The sequence below is a fragment of the Podarcis melisellensis genome (assembly GCF_964234715.1).
Source record: "Podarcis melisellensis genome assembly, chromosome: 4".
Classification (NCBI taxonomy): domain Eukaryota; kingdom Metazoa; phylum Chordata; class Lepidosauria; order Squamata; family Lacertidae; genus Podarcis; species Podarcis melisellensis.
The window spans coordinates 50,834,310-50,854,472 of record NC_138531.1 but is presented as its reverse complement, the minus strand read 5'-3'; the positions used below and the strand labels follow the sequence as shown (position 1 = coordinate 50,854,472).

The 20,163-nt window shown below is 42.5% G+C and overlaps 1 protein-coding gene across 2 annotated transcripts in view; it reads left to right on the top strand.

The window, feature by feature from the left end:
* Positions 1-13,384, top strand: part of IGSF5 (immunoglobulin superfamily member 5) — a 42,130-nt gene extending 28,746 nt beyond the window's left edge. Inside the window, exon 9 of one of the 2 annotated variants that reach the window (XM_081908751.1) lies at positions 12,196-13,384. In XM_081908751.1, coding sequence (XP_081764877.1) covers positions 12,196-12,291 — 96 coding nt within the window. In that variant the 3' untranslated portion in view covers positions 12,292-13,384. Of the gene's footprint in view, positions 1-664; positions 2,219-12,195 lie in introns of those variants that run through there. The other variant, XM_081908750.1, reaches the window with a different exon arrangement.
* Positions 13,385-20,163: the final 6,779 nt, after the last annotated feature.

Genomic DNA, 20,163 nt, shown 5'->3' with positions numbered 1-20,163 from the left:
TTGAACATTTTTCATATAGACATGATTTTTGTGTGGATACCTATTTGGACAAGTGGATTACATATTTTAACTTAAGATACTGATCAAAGTGCCTTCTCTCTGAAAAAAACTACTGCCTTCTTTGTGTGCGCATGTGCTGAGTAATTACTGCCCCAAAGAGAATTATATAACCAATGCAAAGTCTTGAGAATTCATATGCTGAAGGCATCAGTGGAATATTGCACTACAGTGTTAACCTAAAAAGTCTCAGAGTCCTTAGTACAATAGGCAAGTTCCATCACATCCACCCTGGCGAGGTGTTGGGAGGGGATTCGCTTCCTCTAGAGTAGCCCAACTTTCTGTAGCATGAGGGGGCAGAGGGAGGTTCCATTTGCACAAGGGGAAGTCACAAACTAGATGTCTCTAGGGCATGAGTGATTGGGGCAAGGCCAGCCATTTTTAGATAGGATCATGGCTGGCATACCAACCTTAGCTGATAAAAGGCTATCTAGCTACTGCTGCCACTTGCACATCCCTGGTGAGCATCAAGTCCAGGTGAACCCCCAGACTATGAGCTCGGTCCTTTGGAATGCAAGGGCTTTGATGTAGCCAAGAAGCAATGGGTGTCCACTCCTGATAATGCAGCCTGTATGTTTATCGTGTTCTGCTTCCTTTTCTTGCACAGATCTCACCACAGTTTTCTAGCTCATCACAGTCTCTTCAACGTATCTCCCCTGCCCCATCTTTTCACAACATTAATCGACGTTCACAAAAAGGCGCAGCACAGCAATCCCGGACTATTCGTATAGTGCGATTCAGGAGTGTCTCTTCAAAGTCCCACAAATCCAGGGCTCCCCAGCTACGTGGTTCAAAACCGCACCCCCATATTTACCGATCTGATGGCAAACGTTGCTACACCAGGAAGGTGTACCTACAAAGGTGGCAAGCTGGTGGCCAGCATAGATACACGAGGAGGCCAACACACCATCCTGAACGATCAAAGGCCCAAGATACTCAAACCCACCATTCCAGAAAGCAGCATTTGCCTCACAGAGGACAACAGAAGGAGAGTCCACCTCGACAAAGTGAGCCTCACTCCCAGCAGAGGCTGCAAGAATTCCAGAGAAAACAATTCTATCCTGGCACCAGGACAAAGGTGCTCAGAGTTCAGCCTCCCCCATAAAGGAATTACTATTATTACTGATGATGATGGGGAACCAGAAGTCCATGCCCAGCACATCTGAGGTCTCTGCATAATATTTGGACCAAGAATCCCCCAATGTCCATAAAAGTAGTTTAGGGTGCAATCCAAACTTCCCAAACAGGTGGACGGGCAGAAGTGGACTTGTGGGTTTCCTGTTAGTGTCTGCGGTGGAAGCCAGCAGAAAGCCCTCGGATGGGGTGTTTCATGGATGGTTTGAACCACTTGGGTTCAACTGGATCCTAGGTTGCCCCACTGCCATCAAATGACAGCATCAGGCCCAATCCAGACCTGATTGCTGCACCACCTCCAAGCTGACACAGCAGCTTTCCTGCCTTATCTTCCACCATTGGAGCCAACTCCTAGGAGCCAAGATGTCTTTGCTCCCCCCCCCATAAAATATTTGAGGGAGCCAGGCTCCACCCAAGTTGATGGGCATTGCTATTCAAATGGGGTGTGTGACCACGTCATGTGATTGATTATGTGAGGCGGGGCTTCCCTGGGCCACCCAACATTTTATTCAAGTTGGCACCCCTGTCTTCTACTCCATCCAACATATGTGACAGGGCTGTGGAAGCTCCACTGATCAGCGGTTAGGGATAGGGTTGTGCTATTACTTATTATTATTATTATTAAGCAGACTTATTGGTTTTTTGCAACTTTTGAATATCTTCACAATTGTGGAAATGTGAACCACATACTTTGTAATTCTATGCCCACTTACCTCAATAAGACTTGCTTACTTACTCAATGGGACTTATTTCTGATTGTACTGCTGTTCTTTTTGCCAAGAACAAATGAGATTGGATTTTTTATTTTCCCCATCTTTCCTTAACAAACTGGGTCCTATGAATGAAAATATGCTTATTTTTCTGAGATGTCTAAAAACAAGTGAAATGAGTAGGGAAAATTCCCATTGAATTCCACAGCATTTATGTCATGCTTTTAGGACTGTAGCTAATCCTGAAAATTAGATGACATTGCATTTAAAATTGAAATATAAATTTGCTAAATGATATAAACAAAATGCCATGGTAATTTCTGGGATCAAAATTAATGTTTATACATGTATTTCTGTCCTTTATTATTATTAATACATTATATTATTTATTCCATTTATATCCTGCTTAAAGGGCCTAAAGGTGGTGATCATGTAATTACAGGGGCTATTTTCTCTCTCTACAAACAATAAATAAGAGAGCCATTAGATAACCAAATCCCAAATTAAAAAGCATTCAAAATGTTTGCCAGATAGAATTAGAAATACATCCACTCTGTTGTCCTAATGAATTTATAACATAAAACAAATTAGACAAGTAATTAAAGGAGAAATTAATGCAGTAAAAGGAAAATGGAATCATGAGGCTCAGTCACTTTTGTAAATGGGCCTATTAGGATTTATTGAATGAAGGAGAAAATAGCTGACAAGCAAAATGAGCAGGGTGGGGGAAGGATCCAAAATCTCTTTGTGCGAGGACCAGAAGGGATCCAATATGAATGTAGCAGGCAAGAGGAAGACGAAGGTGACATAATTCTGTTGAGGGACATATTTTGTTAATTCAGTAGAGTGATGGGAGTGTCTTGCTTATTGTGCATTAATTAATTAGTTCCCAACTACTGGTTAAAGCCAGATGGTCCACTAGACAAACATAAATGTAAAGGACCTCTGGATGGTTAAGTCCAGTCAAAGGCGACTACAGAGTTGCGGCACTCATCTCGCTTTCAGGCCGTGGGAGCGGCTTTTGTCCACAGACAGCTTTCCTGGTCATGTGGCCAGCATGACTAAACCGCTTCTGGCACAACGGGACACTGTGACAGAAGCCAGAGCGCATGGAAACGCCATTTACCCTCCTGCTGCAGCAATACCTATTTATCCACTTGCACTGGCATGCTTTCAAACTGCTAGGTTGGCAGGAGCTGGGACAGAGCAATGGGAACTCACCCCATCAGGGGATTTGAACCGCCGACCTTCTGACTGGCAAGCTCAGTGGTTTAGACTCCAGTCTACTGAGGGGGCAGTGTGTTGCCATTAGTTAGAAATGCCACTGCTGCACCAAACCCAGAAAAGATGGGTCACCCTGTGGCCAAGGGAAAAGAGGAGAAATCAACATGCAAGGAGAGGTGAATGCAGAGGGCAGAAAGAGCGAGTGGAACAAGAAGGGGAGAAGGGAGTGGTTATTTATGCTAAGCAGGTGCCTATGGACAGTGCAGGTAATGTAGCTTTCCAACATAGGTTTATGCTGCTTGCATTTGAAAGATCAGCCCTCAGAATTTTGGCTATGTAAGGGTCAGGACCAGCCATGCCATTAGGCAGAATGCTGCAATCACCCCAGGCAGCAAATGCCTTCTGTCTGAGGAGATTTCACCCCTCCCATACCCAAGAATCTCCTGATCATCTCCTGAGGTCTCTGCTGACTCTACAGAGAGGAGGAGCAATGTACTGCTCTCTACTTAATTAGTCAAGTGAGTCTGTCTCTGTGTGTGTGAGAGAGAGAGAGTCAGTCAGTTTGTCAGAGAGTGAGTGCAAGAGATAGTATTTAGAGATAAGATTGCTGCTAAGAGCAGCTGCAGGCACTCAGAGTAGCATTGATGTATGTCAGAATATTTAGCTTTGTATATAGTTTGTATTATAGCTGTAGTTATAGAATAAAAGAAGATACTTTACAGAGCTGCTCTCCGAGTGGTTTATACTCTGCAAGACTCTGCAAAACGCTGCTGCGCAATGACTGCATTATTGAGACAGTGAATCCGGTGCTCTCAGCTCCAAGCTGTGAGTCCACAGCACTGTGACCAGTTCCTGTGAGAAACGGAAGTCTCTGGCAGTGCTACCCAGCTCGCCCAGCCCAGTCGGGGCTGTAGTGCATGAGTCCAGTTGGTACACTGGCTCAAGGGCGATGCTGACATCGGTTATGGGCCCAGTCGTCTGACCAGTCGTTGTTCCAGTCATCCCAGTCGTCCCAGTCGCCAGAGGTGTCTGTTGCTGATCGCTGGACGGCGGAACGGAGGCTGCATGCTGGACTGATTTGTGGTGCCTAGAAGCAGAGCTGTGTTGGAGCAGAGTGCTCAAGCTGCCGCTGTTGCTGTTGCTGCTGCTTGAGGTATGTTGCTGACTGCCAAAAAAAGAAGATAGCATCCCTGTTTGCCTGTTAATTGCGCTTTGAGTGGGGGAGAGAGTGGCTGAAGAAGTCCAAGGCTTTATCTGTGTTTGCACGAGGGAAGTGTCTTGCTCTAAGTAATAGCAGACATGGCCTGTGCACATTCTGGCCAGATGGCTATGTCCTTTCCCCTCCTCACGCCTGAAAACTATGAAGTTTGGCAAGTTAAGATGAAAGCGCATTTAAAGAGGGAAAAGCTATTTCACACCATAGAAGATGACCCTCCAGATAAAGATGATGATGATTGGGCTGAGTGGCATGCTGCAGATATGAAAGCCCGAGGGACAATTGTTTTGAGTGTTTCAGACCACTTGCTTGTAAACTTAGAGGGTCAAGAGACTGCACAAGCTGTTTGGCATAAGTTGAGAGATATGCATCTGAGACAAAATGCTGGTTCCAGTGTGATTTTCTTCAAGAAGCTGTGCAGGTTACAGTTGGAGAAAGGTGGTGATTTGCCTAGCCATCTATCTCAGTTAAAGCGTCTCAGACAGGACCTTGTTCAGCGGGACCTGGCTATTTCAGAGGCTGTGTTTGCAATGCTGATGATAAATAGCCTAGATGAGTCTTATGATGCCTTCTGACCGGCTAACAGAAGATTATGTGTCTAGCGTGCTCTTGAATGAGTGGGATCGCAGACAGGCTGTTAGAGAAAGCCGGGACAATGGTGCTGTTAAAAATGTGCCTGAAAATGTGCCTGAGTCTTCAGCAGGGGAAAGTGAAAGTGAAACTGCTGCTGTTAAAGCACTAAAGTTGAAGTGGTGCTTTTCATGTGGAGCACAAGGCCATTTGAGTTTTCAGTGCTGCAAGAAATCTTCAAAAAAGAAGGGAAACTTCAGAGGCAGAGGGGGAGGAGGACGAAATCCCCAAGCACCTGCTACTTCAAAGGTTTTGATCTCTCGCTGCTGCAGTCAACGTGGGCGGAGTTTCTTCGTGATCGACTCTGGCTGTACCAACCACGTAGCCAAAGATAAGGATCTCTTTGTTCAGCTTGAGAAGCAAGAGAAAGAAATTCATCAAGCAGATGGGACAGTTCTCACGAGTGAGGCTAAGGGAACTGTGTTCTTAAAGAACCTGAATGCAACAATTAAGAATGTCCTGTATGCGCCTGATATTCAGGACATTTGTTGAGTGTTTCCCAGCTTGATCATCAGGGTTTTAAGGTGGTGTTTGCTAAATGTCGCTGTGAAATTCGTCGAGATGGCAAGCTCATTCTATATGCAAAATGTGTAAATGGTCTGTATCAATTGCCTTTTGTTTCAGGTACAGGTACTGCAGAAGCAACTGAGAAAGAGTGTTGCAATTTGTCTATTGATAAGAATGAGAAGATGCATGACCAATGTATTCATTATTACCACCGTGTTTATGGTCATTTGAATTTCCAGGCTGTGGCAAAAATGCCTGATATGGTTCAGGGTATGAAGCTGAAAGAATGTCCCTACCACATGAAATGTGCTTCTTGTGCTCAGAGTAAGGCAAGGCAAGCTCCCAAAGGTACAGAGTCTGGGAGAGAGGCCAAGAAACCATACGAAGTCATTCATGCAGACTTAGTGGGGCCTCTAGCGCTCTCTAGAGGCAATTCAAGGTTTTTCATGGTTTTGATAGACTCCTACTCTAAATATGCATGGGTCTATGTGCTGCAGAAAAAGTCTGAAGCCTTTACTAAGTTTCGTCAGTTTTGTAAATGGCTCAGGAATGTACATAATGAGAATGTACATTGTCTTTTCACTGACAGGGGTGGAGAGTTTTGTTCAGAAGAGTTTGAGGCTTTTCTTTCTGAACAGGGCATTGAGCATAGGACCGCCACGCCCAGATCGCCCTGGCAGAATGGTTTATGTGAGAGATTGAACCAGACCCTGCAGCAAGGAATCAGAACACTGTTACATGATTCGGGGCTGCCCAATCCTTTTTGGGCCGAAGCTCTTTCGTTTTTCTGTTACGTGTATAACAGGAGGTACCAGTCTAGTGTAAATTGCACCCCATATGAGATGCTTCACAGAAGGAAGCCATGTGTGAAGCACTTTAAAATTTTTGGTTCGGAAGTTTGGGTGCACACCTCGCAGGGTGACAAACTGAGTAAGCGTGGAGAACATGGTATTTTCCTAGGATATGAGAAAGGGTCTTATCGTGTCCTGATCACAGACACGAAAACCATAAGGCTGACCAGGAGCATTGACGACAATCCACAATGGGACAAAGTTGGCATTTTTCAGTGCCATCCCATTTGTGATGATGGTGCAAAAGGGGCAAAGAAAGTTAAAAGGGAGGCAAGTTCTGATGTGATTGATAATTCTGATGCCAATGTAGATCCAGATGATGGCACAGATTATCAGAGCCCAAAAGCCTCAGGTGAGTCTGATGCTGATTCAGACTTAGCAGCTTCATATACTTTAGCTCCCCATTCTCCCGAAGAGGAGGAAGCACCAGAACAAGAAGATCAGAGAGTTTTGCGCAGATCTGAGAGAACAACCAAGGGGGTACCACCGAAAAGGTTTTCTGAAGAGTTTGCAAAGGCTGCGGTCACATGCAACTCTGGTGGGGGTTTTAAACCTAGCATGAAGTGTGCTGAGAGTAGTGGCACAAAACGCTGCATTTATTTCCTTACCTGACATTTGAAGGATCAGGATTGAAGGAGCAAGCATGTGTTTAAAATGGTTTGTTCAAATCTGCCTAATTAGAAATGTCAAATTGTATTTGAGAGAAAGAAATGTGTGTGAAGATTTTTCCAGAAGCTGCTTATTCATTTGTGTGTTCACAATGTGTATTTTGTGTAAGCTACAGGTTGAGGTTTATGTTTTAACTCTTTCCTAATAGACACAGAAAGGTTGAAGTATTTGTTTAATGATGTGATAAAGTGTCTTAGATAAGGGGGGAGAGAGATACCTGCAGATATGTTACCAAGGTTGTAAGCAGAAAACAACTTTTGGAGTGTGTGTGTGCAAATTGCAGTTATGTTAAAGATTCTTGAATGGTCGGATGAAATGGGGGAGGATGAGGAGATTTCACCCCTCCCATACCCAAGAATCTCCTGATCATCTCCTGAGGTCTCTGCTGACTCTACAGAGAGGAGGAGCAATGTACTGCTCTCTACTTAATTAGTCAAGTGAGTCTGTGTGTGTGAGAGAGAGAGTCAGTCAGTTTGTCGGAGAGTGAGTGCAAGAGATAGTATTTAGAGATAAGATTGCTGCTAAGAGCAGCTGCAGGCACTCAGAGTAGCATTGATGTATGCTCAGAATATTTAGCTCTGTATATAGTTTGTATTATAGCTGTAGTTATAGAATAAAAGAAGATACTTTACAGAGCTGCTCTCCGAGTGGTTTATACTCTGCAAGACTCTGCAAAACGCTGCTGCGCAACGACTGCATTATTGAGACAGTGAATCCGGTGCTCTCAGCTCCAAGCTGTGAGTCCACAGCACTGTGACCAGTTCCTGTGAGAAACGGAAGTCTCTGGCAGTGCTACCCAGCTCGCCCAGCCCAGTCGGGGCTGTAGTGCATGAGTCCAGTTGGTACACTGGCTCAAGGGCCATGCTGACACTGTCCACCATTCTTCTTGAACTCCTTGCCCATTTCCCTCTGGCAAAGAGCAGGGGTGTGTCTGCCACCCAACCTGTCCTGCACTCCCTAAGCTACTGAAATCTTGTAAGCTCCACCAGTTGGAGGATGCTATCCCATTGTCTGTGCTGGTCAGCGTCTACACATAGTGATGGTAAAATGGGGCATCTTTACTGCAGGCAGCAAATATCTTTGGGTGGTCCTGGTAACGATCACTGCTATTGTCTCAACAAATTATGGGTGAGGAAGAGAGAGGGAATGTTTGAAAAGGAACAAAAATATTGAGTTACCATTTAATGAAAAGTCTAGTGAAAACCTTGCCAGCAATTGACTTTACAATAAGGATGAATCAAGGCAGAATAGTGTATTGATAAATGAAGGACACTGGTAATTAAAACTGGAGAGGGTACAGTTATACTAAAAGCAGTTGCAATGAGAAGATATCTGCCCACCCTGTCCCAGGAACAAAAAGTTAAATGTTTGTCTTAGATAAGGACACAATGGTGGTGAAATGTCATGGTTTGCGAGGAGACTGTTCTGCACCATACAGTATCAACTGGGTGGATGTTGTGATGCAGTTCTTAATGGCTCTAGAAGGAAAATATGTTTCTTTTTTAAAAGATAAATAAATATTAGTTTTAAATTATTATATGATGCTTTATAACCTACATTGAGGAGCATTTGGTGGAAAACTGGTCTGTAAAAAATATATATATCTAAATACATATAAGCTGGCCATGTGACCCGGAAGTGTCTCTGGACAGCGCTGGCCCCTGGCCTCTTAAGTGAGATGGGCGCACAACTCCAGAGTCTGTCAAGACTGGCCCGTACGGGCAGGGGTACCTTTACCTTTTATAAATGGAACATCTGGATGAGTGTTCTGTATGAAGTCTGATATATTTTAAAATAAACACAGTAAACATGAGTTTAACATAAAGGCTACCAATCAGATGATAAACAAGTTTTGAGTGCAATATTAAAGGCAAAGGGCTGCTGATATGTATTTTATTTTAGTTTAGTTTATTTTAGTTTAGTTTAGTGTTCAGAGAGCAATGTGGCGTCTGTGACCCAGTTTCTAGGCTGAGAAGTACAGAAATCTCCCTTTGGTCCAGTCACCACCTGACATGCAGCTCAAATTTATATTTGCTGTTCCTGCACACTTAAAAAAATAAATAAATACAGGCACACACCAGGATGTATTCAGAGGACTCTGAACAAAGTCACACAGCCATTCTTAGAGAGAAACAAAGGAATGGAAGAGTAGGCAGAGGAGCTAACAAAGACTCAGAAATATAATCTCATGGTTTACAGAAAGGCTCACGATAACAATCTTCCAATAACATTACTGCCAAATTTAATATGTTGTTCAGTTCATTACAATCTTTCTCAGATTTGGCCACTAGCCACGATGGTGGAATACAAAGGCGGGGGGGGACATTTTGGGGGGAGAGAGGAAGTAAAAGAGTTCATGTTTTCAAGAAATAGTGAATTACGGTATCTTCTGAGGGTGCAGCATCTGCTGAAACCACTTTATTTAGAGGAACATAGTCATGAAACCCTGTTGGAGTTGTTCTAAAAGCTGCTCACTGTGGTCTTAGGAGATTGACCTGTTGTTGCATCACTGTGTAAGGGGAACTTGCCCATCCTTTTCCCGACTGGGAGCAAAGCCCAGCTGCAGTGCTGAAGCAGCTTTTGTTATCAGCTGCATTGTGCAGCAGGGATGAGGCAGGGAGTAGAAAGCTGATGCAACTCTATTTGCTGAGTGTGATTTAGCAATTCTCTTCCACACTCTCCTGCAGCATCCTTTCTAGCCACAAAAGAGAAGCGGAGACTTGCATAAAAAGACACAGTGAATAAAATGACCACCTTTGCCTCACATGCTAACGGAATCATACTTAATCTGCAGCATTGCAAAGTATTTGCTTATGCTACTGTAGCATGCCAGTCCATATGACTGTCTGCTGGTTGCACTCCTATATCATATAGGCCCCGTTTGTATGCCACACTAAACCATGGTTTAGCAACATATACTCAGGTAGAAGGGAACTGCTGTGAGCCTCAAATTTGCACTTTACCTTCTCCCAGGGGTGGAGGAAGGGGGTACAGACTACCCCGGATGTCACCACTGAGGGGGGGTGAAAAAATGCTGAGCGACACTCGTCGCGGGGCCTGCAGTGCACCCGAGCCACATGTCTCTCCTGGGAGAGATGCTGTGGCTTGGGCGGTAGCAGGCTCTGTGCTGCCCCAAATGGTCTGCCCGCCACCTCCCCCTCAGCTCTAGGGCAACTGAGGGGGAGGAGGCAGGCAGACTCTGGAGACCCCGTGGAGCATCCTGCCCTGGCCGGCCCCACCCATGGGCCCAGGACGCACGCGGTGCCCCTGGCGCCCAATCGGTTTGCTCTGCCACTGCCTTCTCCTTCTCTGATGCAGCAAGGTGGAGAACATTTGGTTTTACTTTACTTTAAAGTCAGCTTTTTGTGTCATCTGGACCAGAGATTGTGGTTCCTAATAAACCTGGTTTGGCTTAACAAACCAGCTTCAGAAACCACTGTTGGGACAACTCAACCAGGTGAGATTCAGAGAAGCAGCAGTCAAAGTCTTCCATCTGGCCCAGTGAGTAGAGAAGAGGGAAGCGGGGCTCACAGCAAGTGCATCTTGCTTGTGAACAACTGGCTAAATCACCACCTTAATTTCCAATAAGTATCTATACATACAAATTTGCATATGCATATCAGTGTATGAACCTGTGCCCCAATACTTCATAAGTATTAATGGTATAAGAGTCCCATCTTCTATGACAAAGCCAGATTAAATGTTTGGTGTTGTACAAACTCTCACTTCAAGACGTTGTGAAGCAGAAGCAACTCTCGTATCACTGATCAGCAGCACCTCTGGCTGTTAGTAAAGATAACAAATGCGTAAACACACAATTTCTTACCCTGAAATTTCCCCAGCTTATTTTTTTATTTGAAGTGCATAACAACTGATAGGATCTCTGGTTTGTCTCACTGCTGTTGCATCAGTGTCTGAGGAGCCGCCATCTGGCAAATTAAAAGTTCACAACTCTGTGCCTAATAACAGATGTGCCCATATCATGCATCTCATAGGTGTCATAACAGGAATTATGGAATGCTTGCAGTAGCTGAAATCCTTGTCTAACTGTCTGAAGATCAGCTGCACACATCCAAGTTTTGAGATGAGTGGCCCTAGCTGCACATGCTTAGTTTCATCTGGGCTGCTTCTACATCTCTGCAACTTTCTGTTGTGATGCTAGACATGAAGAGACACATTACTTTGTCCAGTACCAACCCAACCTTACATATTGGCTGGTATTTAGTCAACTCATTTCTTGCTATATCCTTCAAGACAAATGGATGGATGAAGCTACTGGTTCTGAAATGGTAGGGGGTATTGGGCCATCTTTCAAAACCATGGTATAGCTGGATAATTTTGCCAGCCTGCTGCTGGGCAACAGGGACCACCCTGCCTCTGTCAGGGACATGGAGCAATCACATGCTTCTTCTAATGTAGTAAGTAGACCTTTCTATGGTTTCAGGTTCTACTTTTTAACATAAAAGCACTTTATCATATGAACAAGGTAAGGCAAACTGTTGTTTACCATGGCTCTTGCATTTTGGAGATAGTTACCTTAAAATGCCGCTCTTTAATGAAAGCAAAATCTGGGGTAACTTTGAAGCTGCATATGTGCTGAAGGCAGTCTGTGGTCCTTTCTGTTCACAGGGATTTCACTCATGACTAATATGTTTTCACTTTTATAGTCTGTAGTGCCTGAGGCTATATGAGCAGCCCAATATTTTACTTTGCTCTCACATCATCTACCTGACTTCTGTTCTTTGCTTATTACAAAGGCTGCAGATGGTTAGAAAAATTTGTTTTCAGTTAACATGTTGGGATCCTCAGCTTGGTCACGTCCCTGATCTATTATTTGGCCAACATGCATTTTATTTTCGTTTATAGTTTACGTTTTTATGGTTAAGAAGAAAAATGGTAAGAAAGGGGAAGAAAGAGAATTGAAAGTTGATTCCTTCCTTTGGATTTTGAGTCTTGAGCCAGAACAAGTTTAAGATTATCTGGGAAACTGTTGGTTTGGTTTCATTTACCCAACCACTTTATTTTGTTATAAATTTGACGAAATCATATCAAAATATTCTGATACAATATAGGTCTTGTCTAGTGTGTTTTGGGATAGCAGCTTTAGCTATGGTGAACTAGAACTGGATCAGGCTACATGAGATGGATATAATTTCAAAATGTTTTACCAAAATACTTTTATCTGTGCCATTTATAGGTTTCTTATAACGGACGACATGATGGAGTGCAGCCCTCAAGAACTACTGCTGTCCCAATCAATCCAAGAAAAATCAGAAATGTGACACACGTATAGGAAATCGTTTTCTCTGGTCTTTGTTCGAGTCCCACATCTTCCAAAGCACTTTCTTTCCTATTCTTGGTGAATTTTGATGCATCAACACAAAGATTCGACAACTTTGCAAGATCTGCATTCTCCTTTGTTTTATCTGAAAACCATCAAGTACCACTCACAGAGGAAATTTAATTAAGGAGGCATTGCCTGTTGTCTTTTTCTACACCTGCCACTTAGAATAAAAAGAGTGACACTCCCTCCACCTTTAAATACTCCTTTTGTGTGATGAATAACTCTAGCAAACGTGAAAGCACCTTCAAACTATTGGTTGATCCAATAGAAGATTTCATCCTTTTGATACTTTTTGAAAATAAAAGCATTTACCACACCGGGAAAATGACATTTTTTAATCTCAGCACAGAAGCTTTTATTCCTCACACAAAGTGGATAGAACTGATGTAGCAACAAGATAAAATTAGGCACATCCAGCGATATCTACCAGATCACAGGACTGAACAAGTGATGGGGGCATGAAATTACCACCTAAGCTAAAGCTGAAGTCAGTTCATGAAGATTCATATGTCTCAATAGTTAGTCAGTTTTGAATCTGCCTCATACAGAGCTGTGATGCTTGTCAGCTTAAATGCTTGCTATTAATATTTCTAATTATATTTCTAATAAAGTGTCAGGAGCTCAGCAGTCCCAAGATATTACAAACTACTGCTCCAAGGGAAAATGTGTATTTGATTCCACTTTTTAAATTTAACTTATAAAGCGTGGCTGTCTTGCTTTGGTGCTCATTAAAAACATATATTGAAACATTTAAAAATCAATAAAACACATTTGAAATGTCTCTCTCTCTCTCTCACCCACCCACCCAAACAAACAAACAAACATGATCCTAAGTGCATTTATTTGGGAGTGAAACTCATTGAAATTAATTGCTTTTGTTTCCAAGAAGCTGAATTTATGTCCAAGTGCAGAAGACTTTTTTTGTGACAAACAATTCCCCCCTCTTGTTCAATGACTTCTGAAGACTTTGCATAGAATGTAAGAGGTTTTTCACCACCCAATCAATTCTCTGTTGGTGCCATATTACGCAAATAAAACATACGGTACATAATTTCTGCTGCATGTGTGTATCTTTCTGCATGTTTTCAAGAGAGGGAAACACACTGGAGTAATCTGCTATTTTATATTTTGTACATTTCTATTGTTCTGGGGAAGATTAATTCATGGAAGCTGTCTGATTTATTGAAATTCCATGCCTAATTCAGTAAAGAACTGGGCAGCAAGTCCCCCCCCCACCTTTTAATCTACATTTCTTCACAGAAATCAACAAGCTTATGGAAGACTTAGGGAGACTTGTTGAGCTCAGGAGTTCTGAGGCAGTTATATCCTTTAGTTACCAAGATTTACAAAAGAATAGGGTGATCCAGGAATGGCAATTTCTGTAGCTTTGTTGTCCTGTTCCTGCTTAATGGAAGAAGCTTTAGACTTTGTTTGCAGTTTAAAGCATTTCTTGTCTTGAGGGACTTCAAAATCTCAGAGCTCTCCATAGCCAATTGATGGATGATACAGTACTGCTTTGATTAGATTAGAAACCAGAGGAAAGTTGGGCATGCTTTTTGATTATTTCAGAAGGGCCTACACTAGTGCCCTAGAGCCAGGTTTGACACTTCCTTGTCCTTGCCAACAAAGGGTGTTAGTGAGAAATGTTCAGGTGTATCTTGTTAGTTTCCCAGGTCCCTACTGGCCAACTTCCTAGACAAAATGTAGCCTTTTGAGCCGATGCACTTTGGAGGGACACCCGAAATGGTCACCGGACATTGCATAGGAGACTTGCAGAAGAAGCCAGATTTCTTCCCAGCTGTATTATCCATCCCAGCAAAACCAACCCACTCCTGGTGGATGGAGTACAGTAGCCTCTTACTGATAATCATCACTTTAATGTATTAAATTAGCCTGAAGTTATTGCTAATTCTAAAATGGTATGTGTGTACAAGTGTGTTTTTACCACATGCATAAGTTGGTTACACACTCCAGGAACTCTGATTGCTTGTTGCATTGTATGTACAGTGATGTACTTGTATTTGCTGTTAGGTTTTTTTTAATGAAGCCTTTATACTATGGGCCTTGGTAATCTCCCATTCTTGTACTATGGTCTGCATTTCTGCAATCTCAGAGGAGCTCCTGGTGGGCTACAAGGACACCAACCTTTTGGGGTCAATGGGCACATTTGGGAACATATGCATATACCGCTCAAAAATGCACACACCAGAGCCATGCGTGTACACATGCACACTCACTCCCCCCCAAGCAATTAGGCTGGGGGGGGGGAAAGACATTTTAAGCTGCACTTTTGCAGAAGCTCACCCTCCCCCCCCCGGCACACAATAGGCTTCTATAGGACCAATTTCCAAGTCTAATGGAGGGGATTTTCAGCAAGGGTTGTCAGAGCTGGGGTGGGAACAATTTATCCATCCTCAATTGTGATGCCCCCCCCCAACCACACCATTACACATAGGCTTCAAAGAAGCTTTCTATTATAGACAGTAGAAGACTTAGTGTAGTGCGTAGTTTTTTGTTCCCAGACTGTGCGTTTGTGTGTCCTCACCCCACCCAGCAGTGATCCTCCCCCAATGCAATTAGGCTTGAAAGAATTCTTCAAGAAGGTTTGCTTCAAGCCTAATTGCTTCAAGTGTTTCATAGCCTGTGAACCCCTCAAACATCTCCCAACCTAATTAGACTTGGAAAAAAGCCTTCTGTTGGTTACAGTGGAAGACTTCTTTCAAGCCTAATTACAACAGGAAAACAAGATGGAGGAGGAGGAGACACTGCAGGCACCTGTGAAAGTCTTGTCAGGTGTATGGGTGCTCCATTGATGTCCCCAGGGCTACTATGCAATATGGAAGGCTCCTATCAGCTTCGTTGATCACAATTTTTGCAAGAGTATTTATGTACTTTATGGTGTGGTTGCTTTGTACTGTTTTTCCCTCTCCTTTGCTGAAAAAAAACAACAGGAATGCTGGGAAATACTGTTAAACCACAAGCTTTAACTCATGAGCTAGAGCACATAGACACAAATGTCCCATAACCATAACAAGATTTCAGTCCTGCATAAGCTTACCTCAATTTTCTCTCTTCAATTTTGTATTTCACATAGAATAAGATTACCTTTCCTGAATCCTCTGACTCATACCTGTTTAAAAATAGCAATGGCTTTGCACAGAGGTGGTTCCCCCCCCCCCACCTTGACAGCCAAAAGAAGCATTGAATTTGAGTGGGCTGCTAAACTTAATGGATGTACAATTTCAACATTGCTGGTGATTGCTAATCACAATATTGACAGTAAATATTTAATTGCTCATTTTATAGGACAAGGCCTCAAGCTATACCTCATTTCCAATATTTATGGAGTGATGGGGCAAAAACCTCCCTGGACTGCCAGTGATAAAGTTGACAGTTTAAGCAAAATTCTTATAGCAAGTTTTGTAGAACGCATTCATCTTGTCTTGATATTAGTTATACTCTCTGGTTCCCTATATGATAGGGTTTAGGGTACTGCAGCTACAGCTGAATTGATTCCTTGAAGTTAAAAGGTTAATCTCATTGCTTGGTCTGGAGTGAGTTAGCTGCCAAGGCAGAAAATTCATAATGTTGGAGTGAAGGCCATGAGGGAAAATAACACATATTGTATCGAGCACCTCAGCAATTTAAGCACAACATTGTGTTTATTGATTTCACTTTTCCATAAGAACCAGGGGAATTTGTAACACTATGCTTCGTATATATTTTACATTCACTTATTTTAAGAACAGAGCGTTCCTTCCTACTAGGACACAGCCAGGGGCTATACATTATTTCTATTAGTAATTGTTATGGATGCTGTTGGAACAAAAGGATAGGCGCATCGTCAGACAGCAAAAGAAACTTAAATACCCATCAGTAGGCAATACTTCCCAAAAAGGAATTCTGTCCTGCAAATTATCTTCCAATAGTAGATGTTGGGACCTTGGTATCCAGATAAATCAATATCACAACAAACTTCTGCTTGATTATTATTCAAATTTTAAAAACTGGCCACTATCAGGAAGTGTGGATGAAAGCACAATTACCTTTGAAGAACCTGCTGGCTTCATGGTTTTGGGCACATAGCTTCAGAAAAGATAAAATTTAAGTGTCAAATCCATGAAAGTTTGGTCACAGAGCAGTTGGGATTAGTGGTGTTGCTTTGGTCTGTAATTTCAGGGGTGGGGTGGGTAGATGAGGGGGCTTCAAAAGTTGTCTGAAGGTTTCTACTGAAACCTTCCTCCCCACATCTTTACTAGAATGACTAAAGGAATTTCCGCAGCCCATGGAATTTCCCTTGACAGGGGGTAGTGTGGTATAACACATGGGCCGTGCAAAAGGTTTACAACATTCCAGGGGGCAGCTTTTCAAAGTAATAGGACTATTTCCAGATCTGCAGTACATTTATCAGATTCCCAGATGTGCCCACTGTCACTGATATCTGAAAGAACAACTAACACTGCACCGCATATGGAAATGGTGACTTTTTAAAAAAATTGCATCTGCCAGGCTTGTAATTTGCTAAAAACTGGAAGGTGTTGGGTACCACCTTGCTGGACAATTGGTGCAGAAAAGTCCAGAGATTGGCATTAATGGGAAAAAACCTCACATACAAAGTTAGAGCTGTGAAAAAAGGAAATGGGCAATTTCATTCTCCTTGCCAAAAGCCCTTGGAACTGTAGTTTGTTAAGGGTGTCAAACAATAAGAATAAGTTAAGGGCGCTGTGAACTATTGCTCTGCCAGGGGAAAAGTAAAGTTCCAGTGTGTGTGTGTGTGTGTACGCACGCACGCACACACTTTAAATCCATGGTGAACAGGCAGCCTAAATTTGTGTCAAAACCACAGACCTCTATTTGCTATAGCAGATATTATCCTGATTTGTGTTTTCGTCAATTTCTGTTACTGTACAAGAGTCCTTCAAATAAGAGGGCTGATAGCCATAAAACAGGGCACATGGTGACCCTAGATTTGGGTTCATTCAAAGAGAATGCAGACCCCTAACAGAGATAACATTTTACTAAAACTGAATGGAGGGGGGAGGCCCAAGGTGCACACACACACACAGCAGTTTTGTTCCATGTGTATCTGAAGAAGTGTGCATGCACACGAAAGCTCATACCAAGAACTGACTTAGTTGGTCTTTAAGGTGCTACTGGAAGGAAATTTTTTTGTTTTGACTATGGCAGACCAACATGGCTACCTATCTGTAACAGCAGTTTTGGTTCAGCCCCATGCAGAATTGCAAAATGCAACACAATGTTCTGATTTGATTAAGAACTTTGAAGGAATGGACTCAAAGAAAACCCTTGGCCTTCAAAGCCTTTCAAAATATCTGGAGTTCTTTCTGTTTACTTCAGTGGGCTTTGGGCCAGGGTTTTTATTAGTAATCACAATAAAGTCTGCACTCAACACAGCGGATTGTGATGAATTGCCAAACAGATTCTTTCAGGCATGAGGAAATTAATTTTTTAACAAAATCTCTTCTCAGGACATTTTTCAACTATTAGGCTTTCAGCAACATTTAAAAAAAAAAAATAAAATAATTATCCAGTTGCATCTCTCTTTGTTTCTGCCACGGTTGCTCATATCCAAAAGAATTTCTATGACTCCAGGAAATTTTAAATTAGCTTTGAGCTCCAGAGATTGATCTGCAGCTCCACCAGCCAAGAGTGTTTGTCCTTAAGGTAATTCTCTAGGCACCTTCAGGTAATTCTCCAGTTCAGATGGAGAGCGTGATCGCCTGTTGTGCTAGGCCCATTCTGCAGTAAGGACCACTGCATGACCACACATCAGTTATCTTTTAAATCAGCAGAAAAGGAAAGAGGATTGAAGAGGTCCATGTCATGGACTGGTTGGGAGCAGAGGAATGGTGAGAGGAACCAGCTGGGAAACCACCAAGGGAACAAGGCTCAGAGCCTGGGGAGTGGTGGTGGGACAACGAAGTGTGATCAGAGGGCTATATTGGGATGGGTGAGAAATTTGATTAAATTCTCTTTTAAGGGCAAACCTACCTTATTTGCGAACCAAAACACTGCCAACTTTCAAATTCTGCACTTCTCCAGTTTTTTGCAAGGTGGTTTGCCAGTAAGGTAATGTTTACAAAAATGCATATACAATGGGAAAGTGTGCATCAAAAGTTAAATATAAGCAAAAATAACCCAAAAAAGTATATTAGAAAGAATATGCTTTTCACAAATTAGGCAAAATTACATATAGATATGTATATATTAGTAGACATTTGCGTGGAAATGCTGATGTATTTTCATGAGGACTTTTTAAAAAATTGCAAGCTGGAGTGGAAATGTGGAGAATTGAGCTTAAGACTGGGAAAATGAGTAACTGAGAGAAACCAAAATTGACAGATTTGTCCATGGTTTAGGTTTCCCACTCTCCAGAGCATCCTAATATATAGTTGCAGTTCTAGGCTGCAAACCCTCTAGTGATCATCTCATTTCCATATCTCAACACTGGATAGAAAGGACTCAGGGAAATTCCTTTGTGGCCATAAGGCATCAAGCCAAATAACTACAGCTATACATAGGAATTAGGTTACAATGGTAATTGCATATTTTCTAGGAGTAAGACCAATTGAACGAAATGAAGCTTGAGTAGACATGCATAGGATTATGCTGATATGATTCTTTCTAGGTTGTTTTTTTGGGGGGGGGGCAAAGTACACTAGTTTCAAAAATGTGCTATGTGGAAATGCAGGACGATGTAGAAATAATAGATATCTGTAATGAAATCTATGCCACTTGCCCTTCTTTGTCAACCTGCCAACAACTTTTGCCCTGTGTAACACATGCTCTTCAATTACCCACCACAATTAACTGAATCAGAAATAATTAATGAAGACCTTTCAAAGAACCCTGATAGGGCCAACACCAATCTTGCCATATTATGTGGTCAGCAAATTTATACTTAATAGGTCTGATGTCCCTTAAGGGTCTAGCTAGAGTGGTTCCTTTTCCAGAGAAGGGTGGATTAAGGATCTCATTTTGCTTCTGATATTAAAGAGGCATTCTGCAACAGAAACCGAAAACCCAATGGGCTACAGTTATCAGTGTTGCATTACAGTGATGTCCATCTGTTTGTTAATAGCTAACTCAACAGCTTAATAGGATTGCTTAACAAACCATACATACTTTCACCTCTAGCTTGACACCAGTTCTTTTATTATAGTGTAGCTAGAATAACAGCAGCTGAAAGAGTAGGACAGCTCATGACTTGCCCACTTAACCTTTTCCTGCTCTTAGCGGCTTTCTCATAAGTGTAGCTAGAGTGTTGGGAGACCAGGGTTCAAATCCCCACCCAGCACTGAAGCTCATTGGGTGACCTTGGACCACTCACAGTCTCCTACCCTCCCTCACAAGCAGGGTGGTGAGGATAAAATGGGAAGGGGGAGTATCATGTATGCAACCTTGAGTTCATTGGAGAAAGGGTGGGCTATAAATGAAAAAACAAACAAACAAAGAAAACCTGCCTATGATCTTTAGGAGCCCTGGCAAAAATAAAGGGAATTAACAGCACAGCTGCCCAAGACCTCCATGCACACTGCCTAGCCTTGCACCCTGGGGAGGTCACTTTAGTGCTGCTAGCACAGCAGTTTGACTTCACCCCAGAGGTGCATTCCATTGTCTCTCAAGACAGATGGATGCTAACAATATTTATTTATATGAAAGGATCGAAAACATATTTCTGATGAAGATGTTCACAAGCTGTTATCACATCAACACATCTTAGGCTTCTTAAGCAGAGGTGCAGTTTTCAGGTTTTGAGGGCTGTGTGTGGACCTATATAGATATAGGCACTTTTGAATC